Source organism: Kogia breviceps, chromosome 13 (assembly GCF_026419965.1).
Source record: "Kogia breviceps isolate mKogBre1 chromosome 13, mKogBre1 haplotype 1, whole genome shotgun sequence".
Taxonomy (NCBI): Eukaryota; Metazoa; Chordata; class Mammalia; order Artiodactyla; family Physeteridae; genus Kogia; species Kogia breviceps.
The window spans coordinates 38352609-38368323 of NC_081322.1; the positions used below are offsets into that span (position 1 = coordinate 38352609).

A 15715-nucleotide genomic window follows, 5' to 3' on the forward strand; every position below is an offset into this window, starting at 1 on the left:
TTATTTAACTGAACACATGTATAAAAAACCTTAATAGGACTTCATCAAAATAAAATATTTTTTGCTCTTCAAAAGAAAATGAAAAGGTAAGTCTCAGATTAGAAGAAAATAATTACAAACCATGTCTGGTAAAGTACTTGCATGAAGAATATATAAATAATTCTCAAAACTCATGGATTATATGATATATAATCCATGAAAAAAATGAGAAAAGGATTTACATAAGACATTTCATCAAATATATCCATGAGTAACAATAAGCACATGAAAACACTCAACATCATTAGTCATTAGGGAAATTAAAAAAAAAACCAACATGAGATACCACTACACAACACTAGGATGGCTATAATAAGACAAAAAATATACACATTGATGAAGATGTGAAGAAAATGGAATCCCCATTCATTGCTAGTAGAACTGTAAAATGGTGCAGCCACTTTGGAAAAGTTTAGCAGCTTCTTAAAAGATTAAATATAAACTTACCATACAACCCAGCCATTCTACTCCTAGGAATCTACCCAAGAAAAATGAAAACATATGTCCTGTATGTGAAAGGTGAAAAGGTGGAAACAACCCAAATGCCCATCAATTGGTGAATAAACAAAATGTGATACATACACCCAATGGAATACTACTCAGTAATAAAAAGGAACAAACTACTAATTTATACTACAATATGAATGAAACCCAAAAACATTATGCTAAGTGAAAACAATCAGCTGCAATTTTGTATAATTCCCTTTATGTGAAATATCCAAAAGAGGTAAATTACAGAGACAGAAAGCAGACCTGGTAGTTGTCTATAATTGGCAGCAAGAGCAGAAATTAGCTACAAACAAGTACGTGGGAACTTAGAGGTGATGGAAATATTCCAAAACTAGATTGTGGCGATGGCTGCACAACTCTATAAATTTAATAAAAATAAAAATCACTGGGCTTCCCTGGTGGCGCAGTGGTTGAGAGTCCTCCTGCCGATGCAGGGGACATGGGTTCGTGCGGCCCAGGAGGATCCCACATGCTGCGGAGTGGCTGGGCCCGTGAACCATGGCCGCTGAGCCTGAGCGTCCGGAGCCTGTGCTCCGCAACGGGAGAGGCCACAACAGTGAGAGGCCCGTGTACCGCAAAAAAAAATTAAATTAAATTTAAAAAAAAAAAAAATCACTGAATGGCAAAAAAATTATTTAACACAAACTCTTACTAAAAATGAAAACTATGTAGCAATAAAGATTAGATTATAAAATAGTATTATCCTATTATTAGAGCTATGAGGATGTGTATGACAGTATCAAAAACCTTGACTAGTGTAGTACAGTGACAAATGACACAGTAAATATAGTTTACTATATTTAGTAAACTATAAGGTTATTATAAGAGATTATAACTAAGAGGTTATTTAGTAACCTCTTCAACCAATGAAACTTGCTCAATTTTCATAATTTTGAGTAGTGGTCAATGAACTTTTTTATCGATCCCTTCTGGAACTGGTTCTGATGGTATTTCAGATGCCCCTTTTCTCCCCTCCTTTTGAGCCTTTGTGTAGTTTCAAAGTGCTAGATATACATAGGAATTCCAGGAAAGGCAAGCATACTTAATTAATAAAAATAGTTATATTCACAGGCCAAAGAGCACACATTTTGAGTTCCATATTCTTTGTTTAGTCTTTTAGGCTAGAATATCAACATTCCTCTCAATCCTACTATTTCTAATTCTACTTAACAGGCAAACCATTTCCACAGATACTATATGATTCTTGAACTGTGTGATATAGTTATAAGTCATGTAAATAATACTGTCATCACCACAACTTAGGATATATTAATAAGAAACACAGCATTATCTACTGAAGTATATTACCTTTGTATTTACTAATGCCTTACCTCTTCCCATAAGGATTTAAAGTGGCAAGTTTTAAATGTTTTTCTATATAATAAATCCAAGTCTAGGCACTATATTAACAAATACAGCAATATGCCACTGAAATTTCCCCTACAGCTTAGTGTAACCAATAATAAGACAAGTCATTCAGTAACAGGGTGATGGTCAAATTATGGTACATTGATATAAAGGACCATAGTGCTGGTATTTAAACACATAGCTTTAAAGAATTTTTAATGACTATCATGTTATGTTAGGTGAAAAAAGCAGCAGGACATATAATTTTATACACCCACCCCACCCCCCTCTCAAATACTCAAGTGTATATCTGCATATGTGTGTCAATAGTGGCCTCTATGAGTTAGGGGTCTATAGCATTCCCCCACTAGTTTTCTGCATTTTCCTAGTGTTCCTTATGTTGCAATTAAGAAAAGAGAATTGTGATTCTTATATTTTTCCTCTGCTTACAGGAAACCAATCTTAACCTAAGCTACAAAATAAGGACTACAAAACAGGACAAGTTCTTGACTGGACTTGTGAAATGTTAAAGCCTCAGAGAACAATGTTGAGTAAAACATTAAAGAGTAGCAAAAAATTCAAATAAAATACGTATCCATTATTTAATATTTTGAATTTTAAAATATCAACCAAAGGCAAGACCTTTTCTTTCTTTTTTTTTTTTTTACTATCTCTTATTCCTTTAGATTGAAGAAACACAATGCAAGATTAAAAATAATGTTTACCAGAACTGAATTCACAAATGAAAGATGCAAGGCCCCAGAAATATAAGAGAGTAATTTTTAAAGTATATTTTAGTTTGCTAAAGAGAGTGAAATTCTTATTCTCTTAGTGTCAATAATTTATAAAATAATAAGTTAAATATTAAGTGCTTCTATTTCAAAAGATTTTTCCTTACAAGATAATGAAAATATCTTCCTGAAGTAACTAATAAATGTTATTTATAAATATAGAATGCTTATGTTACTTCAGTAACAAAGAGAAATGAAAGAAATGTTTTAATGTTGCTGATTATATTACCTTCAGGAGCAACCACAGAAGGACAGACTTCTTTGAGGAGATCTCCTAGTGTATGCAATTGTCCATCTGTAGCCACAGGACGAAAAAGCTTCTGAATGAAAGGCCGTTCAGTTGTTGTCTATTTGAAAAATGAAAAAAGATTTCAAACAATTAAGTCTGTTGCTGTGAATTATGAACTAATAGATCAGAAATTTAAAGCTGGCATTAGCTGTCTTCTGATATAGTGTAATCAGAAGCATATAACATCACAAATGTGGTATTATGGCCCAAAATGCATAACACAAACTCAAGTAAATCTAATCACAGGAAGCAATAAAACAAATTCAGAACGTGCAGCATTCTAAACACAGCTGGCCTGAACACTTCAAAAAAGTCAAAGGCATTAAAAAAATAAAAACAATACAAAAAGATTAAGAGAGACTGACAAGATATAACAACTAAATACAAAGTCTGACTGAATACTGGATTGGAGAAAGAAATTTAGAAAGATCAGCTATAAAAGACATTTTTGGAATAAATGGGGAAATACAAAATGAACGTTAGATAATATTATTAAGTGTCAAATTTCTTAGGTGTGATAATGTTTATAAGGACAATATCCTTATTGTTAAGAAATTCATGATCCAGTATTTAGGAGTAAGGTACCGTGATGTCTGAAACTTATAGTCCAATGGTTGGGGGAGGGGAGCGAGAAAGAGTATGTGTGTAGAAAGAGACAGCGAATGTGAAAAAGTGTTAATTACTGGTGAATCCAGGTGAAGGGTATTATATGGTCTTAGTTGTTTTATTATTTTATCTTTTCTATAGGTTCAACAAATTTCAAAATAGTAGATGTATTTCCTCTGACAATTGTTATTAGCACTATGTCATAATTTATTGCTAATAATTTCAACGTCTTACCCATTCAAAAAATTAGGTTTAATTTTCTCAAATTCCCTCTCTAGAAGCACGACAAAAATGATGAAGCCCCCCCATGACAGACAGCAGAGGCTGTGGAATCAGCCAATCTATGAATAAATAGCACTGTTGTTTATGAGTTCTATGATCTTGTACCCAGTTTCTTTGGAAATTTGGGACATTCCATAACTCTTAAGTTTGTTCTGGGAATAGGAGAACTGCCAAGAACAGAATAAGTAAATGATAAGGAGAATAATACCCACCACAACTCTTAACTGCTATTTCATTTTAAGATGCTAAGTTTGTTTTGTTTTGTTTTGTTTTCTTGTGGTATGCGGGCCTCTCACTGTTGTGGCCTCTCCCCCTGCAGAGCACAAGCTCCAGATGCGCAGGCTCAACTGCCATGGCTCACGGGCCTAGCTGCTCTGCGGCATATGGGATCTACCCAGAGCGGGGCACGAACCCATGTCCCCTGCATCGGCAGGCGGACTCTCAACCACTGCACCACCAGGGAAGCCCAGATGCTAAGTTTTTGTTTTAAGCTTCCTGGAATGAAAAATCATAAAAACCTACAGGAACAGAGTTAACATCTTATATTTTACAAGAAAATGATTTTAAATACCTAGCCATTAAAGACAAGTTTTCAGTTTGTTTGTTTTTTAATTAATTAATTTAGGCTGCACCAGGTCTTAGTTGCGGCATGTGGGATCTTCGTTGCTGCATGTTTAGTTGCAGCATGCAGTATCATTAGTTGCAGCATGCATGTGGGATCTAGTTTCCCAACTAGGCATAGAACCTGGGTCCCCTGCATTGGGAGCGTGGAGTTTTACCCCCTGGACCACCAGGAAAGTCCCTGTTTGTTTGTTTGTTTTTAAATCACAGAGGTATATCTCAACTTCTTCAAGATAACTTTTACCAGATTTGGTAAAAAATCATCTGATTTTAAGTGCAGACACGAACTACGATGTAAGAAAAGCTAGATGTGGTACAAGCATGTGAGTACCTCTCCTGGCTTTACACTGTGTGTTCAGTGAATACATAATAAATGTTAAAAATGGTATTACAATAATACAGTTGAGCATATATGGAAAGTATGAAAAAAACTAAAATTTTAATAAATATGCACTGAATATAATGCAATTCACTTCACTAATTGAACTCTTCATTTTTTAAAAGTATGACTGAACAGGGAACTCTACTCAATACTCTGTAATGGCCTATATGGGAAAAGAATCTAAAAAAAGAGTGGATATATGTATTCGTGTAACAGATTCACTTTGCTGTACACCTGAAACTAACACAACATTGTAAATCAATTATACACCAATAAAAATTTTTTTTAAAAAGTGTGATTGATATCCTTCAATTTAGGAAGCTCATACTTTTCCCACAGGTGAAACTGAGAATGATATCATGTACAGTCAAGGATTAACTATGTGAAGATAATAAAGGTTAGAAAAATTCAGAGAAAAAAGAAATGAATAGGGGACTGCAGTAATAATTTAAAAGAGTCACCACCCACTTAAGGCTTTCTATCTTCCAGGCAATGAAGAGGCTTTTAAGACTTTTTAGCAAAGGAAGTGACGTGATGAAAGAGGCTTTTTCTGAAGGCTAATGGAAAGCAGCTCTGTGTACAATGACTTGGTGAAGAGGTAACATCAGGATGATCGGTGAGAGGCTGTCTGAGTAATGCAAGCCTATGTGATGACAACTAGGACCCGGTCAGTAGACAAGGAGGGGCAGGACTGTACCCCCAATTTTTAAAAAGTTAAAATGTATTATCCATGCTCTGATCTGAAAATACTAAGGTTTTCAGCAAAGCCAAATAAATCTTTTCAAGATTCATTCGCCCCCTACTTAGTGACAGAACTATGAGGTGGCTTAGCTCTAATAATATAATATATATTATAATAATTTGAAAAAATATGCTAAACAGGAAAGGCCGAGTGGTCTTAGCTACATATTAAAAACCAGAAATTCTCCCCTATTCCCATTCCTAGAAAAAATGGCCAGTAATTTTCCTGTACTTCTCTTTTTACAACTCTCTCCCAAAGTGGAACAGTTATAATAAAGGTATAACTTCAACAACCTTTATAATGCTATTTGCTTGCGGGGAGGGGGAAAGCCTCAGTACTATTAACACATATTCTAAGTAAATTCTGTAGAATGGTAACCAAGAAAACTCTCATCAAAGCAAACTACTGTTTTTCAAATAAGAAAAACCTTTATTAAGATACCCCAATAAAAAATCTAATAAACATTTTCTGTTTAACATTTATTTGAGTGCCTTTAAAAACTTACATTCTTGGGCTGCCCTGGTGGCTCAGTGGTTAAGAACCCGCCTGACAATGCACAAGACAAGGGTTCAAGCCCTGGTCCAGGAAGATCCCAATGCTGCGCAGCAACTAAGCCCGTGAGCCACAACTACTTAAGCCCGCGCACCTAGAGCCTGTGCTCCGCAACAAGAGGCCACCGCAATGAGAAGCCCCCGCACCGCAACGAAGAGTAGCCAGCCCCCGCTCGCCACAACGAGAGAAAGCCTGCGTGTAGCAGCGAAGACACAACACAGCCAAAAGTAAATAATAAATAAATTAATTAATTTTAAAAAATCATATTAAAAAAGCCTTATATTCTCATTCTTAAAAATTCAGTATGTTAGAGGGGCTTCCCTGGTGGCGCAGTGATTGAGAGTCCGCCTGCCGATGCAGGGGACACGGGTTCATGCCCCGGTCTGGGAAGATCCCACATGCCGCGGAGCGGCTGGGCCCGTGAGCCATGGCCACTGAGCCTGCGCGTCCGGAGCCTGTGCTCCGCAACGGGAGAAGCCACAACAGTGAGAGGGCCACATACCGCAAAAAAAAAAAAAAAAAAAAAAAAAAAAAATTTTAGTATGTTAGAAAAGAGCCATTAAGTGTCTGAGTAAGTTGCCCCAAAGACTATGAAAAGTACTCAATTTTGAGAGTTACTTATCCTTAAAACAAAAGCCCTCCACAGACAGATCAGGAATTCAACTACTGTCCAGAGGTTCTGAAGGGCAATGGGAATGAAGGGTAAATTCATGTAAATTTCTTAACAGATCTCATTAAACCTAAGTTGGAGTTAAGCAGAGAAGACTAAATTATGCTAGGAAGTATTTTAAAGCTATTTTCCTTTTGAATATAGCAAGAATTTTTTTTTTTTTTTTTTTTTTTTTTTTGTGGTACGCGGGCTTCTCTCCGTTGTGGCCTCTCCTGTTGCGGAGCACAGGCTCCGGACGCGCAGGCTCAGCGGTCATGGCTCACGGGCCCAGCCGCTCCGCGGCAAATGGGATCTTCCCGGACCAGGGCACGAACCCATGTTCCCTGTATCGGCAGGCGGATTCTCAACCACTGCGCCACCAGGGAAGCCCAGCAAGAATTTTAAAAATACAAAAACTCCACGAACATGAATTCTTTAAACTTTGATTTAATATACATAAAACCAGATAATGCTAACAATATCCATGGTAATCCGAACCTTAGCCTGATAGATAAGAAAGCCACTGTAACAGAACTACACCACAACACTTAATCTAGCCATATATTTGTAAATATGCAAACTATTTCAGGGATTTTCAAGAAACAGAATTACTTTCTCATGAGAAATAATATGACTTGGTAAAGTCATATTTGAAACTGCCCTTACTAGTTTTTAAACTAAATATGTTAGTCATTTCTTAAACACATCAAATGTATATAAAATTGGGATGCTACTGGCTGGCTGTGCCCCATCCCTTCTTTACTCAGGCACCCTCATCACTGTAACAATAACTTTTTCCTATATGAAAAAGTTATGCTGTTGATTTACCTTGGAGATATACTGAACAGAAGCAGAGAAACTAAATTTGTAAAAATTTTAAGTTAAATTTGTAAGATTTTACTGAATCAAGTTTGCACACATATGCATGAATAAATGGAGGTAATATCTACACTGCAGAGTTTCTGAGATAAAGTATATACACAGTACAATCATGGTACACACAACCACCTAAATATACACTCAAACACACACTACCACCGCAACACCACCACCACCACGATCAACAGTTTTAGAACACTGTAATGAATATTTTAACTTACTTTCTCTAAGTTCACTTGTCTAGATGCTAAAAGGTCCAGAATCATGAGATTCAGCTTATGTTGTAATGTTTTTATATGGCAAGGTAAAAAAAGCAAAGTCACTTTAGGACTAGATTCAAAACTAGTCTAGAACTTAACACCAAAAAGCAAGATCAATAAAAGGAAATATTGATAAACTGGACCCTTATCAAAATAAAAAAAAACTTTTGCTCTAGAAAAGATTCTGTGAAGAAGATGAAAAGACAAGACTGAAAGAAAATATCTGGAAGACTACATATCCAACAAAGGTCTTGTATCCAGAATATATAAAGAACTCTAAAAATTCAACAGTAAAAAACACAAAGAATTCAATTAGAAAATAAGCAAAAGACACCAACAGACAATTCACCAAAGAGGATATACATATGGCAAATAAGCACATGAAAAGATGTTTGAGGGCTTCCCTGGTGGCGCAGTGGTTAAGAATCCGCCTGCCAATGCAGGGGACGTGGGTTTGAGCCCTGGTCCGGGAAGATCCCACATGCCGTGGAGCAACTAAGCCCATGCGCCACAACTACTGAGCCTGTGCTCTAGAGCCTGTGAGCCACAACTACTGAGCCCGCATGCCACAACTACTGAAGCCGGCATGCCTAGAACCCGTGCTCCGCCACAAGAGAGGCCACCGCAATGAGAAGCCTGCGCACCACAATGAAGAGTAGTCCCGGCTCGCCGCAGGGGCTAGAGAAAGAAACTAGAGAAAGCCCATGTGCAGCAATGAAGACCCAGCTCAGCCAAAAATAAATAAATTTTATTAATTAATTAATAAGTTAAAAAAAGATGTTTGACACGTCATTAGCCACTAAGGAAGTGCAAATTAAAACCACAATACAACATCACTACACACATACCAGCATGTCTAAAATAAAAAATGGTAATAATACCAAATGCTGGTTTCTCCACATGGAGAAACGAGATCTCTCGTACCATTGCTAGTACAAATGTAAAATGGTTCAGCTCTTATGGAAAACGGTAAGGTAGTTTCTTACAAAATTAAACATACATTTACCATATGACCCAGCAATTGTACTCTTGAGCACTCCCAGAGAAGCGCAAACTTATGTTCTCAAAAAAATTGTACACAAATGTTCATAGTAAAAACAATCCTAATGTCTTTCAACAGGTGAACGGTTAAACTGTGGTATATCTATACCACAGAATACTACTCAGTAATAATGTAAAAACCTATTAATACATGCAACAAATTGTATGGAGTGCAAGGGAATTACACTACGTGAAAAAAATCCAATCTCAAAAGCTTATGTACTGTATGATTATACTTACATAACATTAGTAAAATGATAAAATTTTAGAAATGGGGAACAAATTAGTAGTTGTCAGAGGTGAGTAAGTGAGGTTGGAGGCCGAGCTATAAAACGGTAGCCTTTGTGTTGGAACAAAACGAATGAAATATGAATAAAGTTTGTGGATTGTATCAATGTCACTTTTCCTGGCTATGATATTTTACTATAGTTATAGAAGATGTCACCAATGGGGGGAACTGGGTGAAGAGTATGTATAGAGATGTTTCTGTATCATTTGTTACAACTCCATGTGAAGATTATACATGTTAATTTATGAAAAGCATTTAGAAGAATGCCTAGTGAACAGTAATTGCTCAATAAGTGCTGTTATTGTTCTTATTAAGCATGACTTGACAGCCAAAAGAAATTTATTAAACACTATTTTATATTGAGTTGTAATATAAAATATGGATGATAAGAAGATATACTAATCTCACACTGTTACTACATAGCATTAGGGCTGATTTTGTTATTTTGGTAATATATATTGTATCAATATACTGAGTTAGAAATGTTAGTTTGTTGAAAATGACAAATTACAGCTGGACACATTTGGTTCACGGACCACGGAGTTAGTGACCTTAAAGAGGAAAGAATCATATCCAATAGGAAAAGGAGATTCTATTCACTGAAACAAAGAGATTAAAAGTTATGAAAGAGAAAAACATAAAAATTCAGAAAGGATACAACCTAAAAGATGCTCAGTAGATGCATGATGATTCACTTGTTTGTGAAACTTATAAATGCCCTTAATGAAAAGGCTGGGGGGGGGGTCCTCCTATGATACATCAGGTAGTACCTCATGATGACAAGGGTCCCTGTTTGTTAGAACTGCTTGGATAGAATCATCCCTGTAGTAGTACTCAGGTTCAGGATCTCTGATCTGACTCGCTGTAAACTGAATCCATATTTGGTCCAGTGAGCCTTAGACTGGTATTCTAAGCCCTTGGTTGGGCTGAAGAAATAAATATTATATTGACACTTTATATATGTTGTATTTCTCCAGGTACAGCAACAAGTTTTGATATCATCAGCTACTTTGTATGTTTTGCTTTTAAGTCCTATGAGTCAGGATAATTGGTTTACTATATTTGTAAATAAAATTTGATTTACAAGACTTGCTTAAGTATATCAAAGGAGTTCACTTGTTAGGTTTTTAGATTTTTTTTAAAAAATCAGCTATACTGAACTATAACTGGAATTAGCAATGCCTACTTATTAATAGAGAACGTAATTAGATTTATTTCATTAACTATATAGATAGTACTATGTGTTTTAGAAGAATTAAATATGGAAAAGGAATAAATTATTAAAATATCAAGAAGTGAAAAAAATTGCTCTGATTTTTATGTAAACCTACTATATTTATAACTAGCATAAATTGAACTGAAAGGTATTGGAAACACTGGATTTTATAAGTCCAATAAAACACATATAACTGTAAAGTTACTTCCAATATTAAAAACTCCATCAACTAGGGCCATCAAAAATCAGTGCATTTTCATTTGACACAATTTTAAAATAACTAAATTTACTATATTTTAAAAGCTTTACATAATAAGTAGTGAAGCCTTCATTATTGCCAAAATGGTGACATGATGAACACCAATAAAACTTTCCTAATATCCATAGAAAAAAACCACAATATAATACTTTACTTTTGAGAATCATGTGGCCACCGATATTCCATTAATCTTTGTAATGTGACAGGCATTACAAGGATATAAAGATAAATACACTGCAACAAAGAATATTACATTTATTTCCCATCAATGTTTTTTTTAAAAAAGGATTTGAAATTGCTTATAGCAAAAGCATGCATATAATAACAACAAAAACTTTTAACACATCTTTGTCTTGGATAGAATGATCCCATCTCTTATATGCAGAATCCAAAAAATAAAAACAACAAACCAACAAACCAAGCTCACTGATCCAGAGAACAGATCAGTGGTTGCCAGAAGCGGGGAGTATGGGGGTGGGAGAATTGGATGAACTGTTTTTGTTTTTAGTTTACAGAAATTGAGTGAGGGAGAAAAGGGACTAATCCTGCTACAGTCTATAACATAAACTAAAATTGGAAGAGATTGGAGAATTGGGGAGTCTCTTTGGTCTGCTTGAGAAATAATGAGGATAAGAACTTGTGTGGTGGCAAAGAAAATGGAGAGAGTGGATATAAGGGATGTGGATAGACTGTGTGATCTGAAAATAGATTTGTTTCCTTAATTCATTTGTTTATTCTTACTTTAATTCACCTCTTTTACTGTATCAGGCAGTTGTTAAAGGTAGTCAGCAGAAAATGAGCAGGGTTACTCCCCTCACAAAGCTCTGTGACTAGCCCTGAGTAGCTCTCCTTTAATCCAGTAACTCAAAAATTAGTCCTACCCACTAAGAGTGCTCACAGCCTCCAATCAGAAACATTCCCTCCACATCCTTTCAAATTCTGCTTCCTAGCCTGTTCCCAAATCTCCCAGTTTCTGATCACATCTTCTTTTCCTATGATTCCACTTCACCCCATTGGCAGCTCTCATCTCTGGCTTCTTAGATGCACTTCCTACTTCCTATTTTTAGAGAGTTAGGCTGACTTTATGTGCTTTGGGTAAATTCTTGCCTAGTCTAGTGAAGCCCTGTGGTCTTGGCAACCAGGCACAGTCCTCATGGCTGTCTCCCCACCTGCTCCAAAGAGCCCAGACCCAGAAAGTCAAGAGTCCAGCCACAACACAACACAACAAAACAAACAAACAAAAAGAATTATCCCAGTAGTAGTACCCACGTCCAGGATCTCTAACAACCAGAGGGCAGGGGTAAATATATCAGAAATCTTCATTCATTAAACATTTGTTGAGCACTTATGAAGGTATCACTTGTGCTAGTAGATACAAAGATGAACAATGCATACATAAACAAATAATTGTAACAGTGTTAAGTGATAACAGAAATATGTACAAAGTGCTATGAGAAAATTTAAAAGCCCAAGCATAAACTTTTTAACTCTGGACTTTTTGGCAGCTAGAGCAAAAACAAAAGTAAAAAACAAACATCAAACAAAAAACTGGTTACATAATTTCATTTTATAAGTGTGCAAGATATACCAGTAGGTTCAAAGTAAAATATGCTAAGTGTGGTAGAATGTCATGTATTAAATAAAATTGTAGGGAGTTTCCAAAGAAGATGAAAACAAAGGAGAGAATATAGGTCTTCCAATTTCCAACTTGAAATGGAGAATTTTTTTTTTTAAAACAGAGAAAGAGACAAGGCTATTTCAGGCAGAGTACAGCACCAATCCTTCTCTTTCATATGCCCCTCCCCACTAAAATATTCAGAGGCAGATGGAATATAACAGTACCTGTGAGAAATTAGTGGATAAGGGGAGCAAAGTGGCCTACAAATTTAGCACATACAGCGTGGAATGTCAAATGCATTGAATTAGCAAGGGCTTGGTTGGAATCCCAACTCACAACACAACTGACTGGGTACCTACGGCAAATTACATTGATCTTTGGGAGTCTGTTTCTGAATTTGAAAAATGGCAATAATATATATTTTTGAACGACTGTTGCAACGATTAAATAAGATGAGATACACAAAACACCTAGTGCAACAGGTGTTTTAACAAAGATTAATTCCTTTCATTTCTCCCTTTAAAACCACCGTTAAATGTGGACCAAAGAAAGGTAACACTATCTAGTCTTTACAGAACCAAAAACAGAGAGAATAAAAAATAATTCATATTCAACCATGAGTTGTTTCCTTTGAAGTCTTGTTCATTAGAATAAATATGTGGCACAAAGAAAATAGGGGTTTACAGAGGATATGCTGACAGACTTTACCAACAATGACACATGATATGTGCTTCAAACTGTCACATGCATATCTGGCCTTAGATATATTCATGCATGTCAAATTTTGCATCACATGCTTTTCAAAAGAAGCCTCATGTTAAAATTAGTTTAAGAATATACACAATACAATACCTCATTAAGTAAAAAGAACAGGCCATTTTCAAATGAATGCTTTTAGACCTTTACAGTAAACAGTCCTTTTGGTGGTGGGAAGTAGGGGGACAGGGAGGACAGCGGCGGTGGGGGGGTGGGGGGGTTCTGTGCCACTTAATCAGACTACTTTTATCCTTTATGTAGGGAAACAGGAGACTTGAAAATAAGCACTTTCTGCTACCAGAGTCTGAAGTCCACTTTTAATATTCCCGACAACCCTGAAAAATAATAATTAACATTTGAAAAACTGTCATTATTATAGTCAGAACACTTAATCCTCAAAGCGGCAGTGTCTTAATTGAGACTATGATTAAATGAAAGCACCCATCAGAATTATATCCACACATCTGGTTTGAAGTTTATGTTTTGTCTTATTTAAACTGTTATATTTATTATATTTCTGCCTAGACAATACCAAATATATTTTGCCCCATAAATAATTAAGGCAAATTTTCTTCAAATACAGGCAACAGTTTGTGTCTTCCTCATATCCTTTCACTGAATAAAATGTGTTACAGAGAAGTACCATATCCCTCTTACTCAAGATTGAGATCAATTTGATGCTGTTTATGAGCTAATTTATAAAACAAGTTATATGGCTTTAAAATGTTTTATTTGAAATTATTAGTAGAGTGGCCAACTGAGAAGCTTCCTATAAAAATGCTAGGATTGATGTGTTTAGTAATAATTATCTTAATTCTTCTGAGGTTTCTCTGGAAAGATTTCAAAACCATACCTGGGGAATCATAGCTTAAATTTCATTATCTATAAGAGCTTTAAAATATCTTTTCTAATTTTACCTAAAAGCCATACTAAAAGGTAGGCTACTACAAGAGTAATGTAATTAATAAACTGTTTTTGACTGAAGAATCAAAGGATACGTTTATATACAGATTATTTCTATCTTTACGGTATAATTAAATAAAATAACTATGCAGCAGTTTTAATTTGCACAAATATAGAAATCCAAGTAGCAAGAAGAAATCTGGGTAAAAGAGGTTGTGTTGACCTCAGAATTAAAATTCTGTTCTCTTGATGTCCAGTCAAGTGTCTTATCCACTAGAAAAGTGTTTCTAAACTTGGGCCAGGAGCTAGTGAAGCTCTACAAGATCCTCAGTCCTCTGAGCAAGGTCTGTAGGTTTTACAGTGAATGTTAAATAAAGTTTATAATATGGGAATGTTGATATTTTGGTTTCTGATACAAATAATTTTTTAAAATTATCCTACTGAAGTAGCATCAAAAGCAGATTTCATAAATTCTTGTGAATTTTTTACAAGTAGCAAATAAAAACTAGTAATAAATATTTTACAGATCTCACTGTTGAAAGTAATCTGCTGATTAAGAAATTCAAAAAACATAGCCCTTGACTACTCTAAAAAACATTTGAAGAAAAACAATGTAGTAAAACTATAAAACTCTTGAAAGAAAACATAGAAGAAATCTTTATGGCCTCGGATTTGGCAAGACAACCTGAAAGCACAAGCAACCAAAGAAAAAATAAGCTGAATTTAATCAAAATTTAAAATCTCTGTATTTCAAAGGACACTATTAAGAAAATGAAAACAAAATCTATGGTATGAGAGAAAATATATGCAAATCATATATCTGATAAGGAATTAGTGTCTAGAAGATAAAAAGAGCTCTAATAATTCAGTAATAAAAAGACAACCCAACTAAAAAAGAAGAAAGGTTTTCAAGATATTTCTCCTAAGTTAACATACAAATGACCACTAAACATATGAAAAGATGTTTACCATCATTAGTAATTAGGGAAGTGAAAACTGAGACTAAAACGATATACCCCTTCATACCCACTAAGATGGCTATAATTAAAATGATAGAAAATAACAAGTGGTGGCAAGGATGTAGACAAATTGGAACCCTTGTACTTGGCTATTGAAATGTAAAATGGTGCACATGCTTTGGAAAACAGTCTGGCAGTTCCTCAAAAGATTAAACATAGAATTATCACATAACCCAGCAATTCTACTCTTAAGTATCTACCCAAGAGAACTGAAAGTATATATCCACACAAAAAACAGTACATTATCGTCTTCAGCAATGTTTATCCATAATAGCCAAAATGTAGAAACAATCCAAATAACCATCAATTGGTGAATAGATAAACAAGATGTGATATCTCCAAACAGTGGAATATAACTTGCTCATAAAAAGGAATGTACTGAAACATGCTACAACATTGATGAACCATGGAAATATAATGAAAGTGAAAGAAGCCAGACACAAAAGGCCATATACTTTAAGATTCCATTTACACAAAATATTCAGAATAGGCAAATCCATAGAGAGACAGAGAGAGAAAGTAGATTAGTGGTTGCCATAAACTGGAGGTGAGGGGGAATTTGTCATGGGCTGGAAGGAAGGAAGGAAAGAAGAATGAGTGACTGCTAATCAGTATGGGTTCTTTGGGGGATGATAAAAGTGTTCTGAAATTACCTAACAGTGATG

The 15715-nt window shown here is 35.3% G+C and overlaps 1 protein-coding gene across 5 annotated transcripts in view; it reads right to left on the bottom strand.

Moving 5' to 3' along the window:
- ATG5 (autophagy related 5) overlaps positions 1–15715 on the bottom strand; it is a 117961-nt gene that overhangs the window by 15431 nt on the left and 86815 nt on the right. For all 5 annotated transcript variants that reach the window (XM_059083850.2, XM_059083851.2, XM_067011542.1 and 2 more), the window contains exon 7: positions 2917–3034. In XM_059083850.2, the coding sequence (XP_058939833.1) occupies positions 2917–3034 (118 nt within the window). The remainder of the gene's footprint in view (positions 1–2916; positions 3035–15715) is intronic.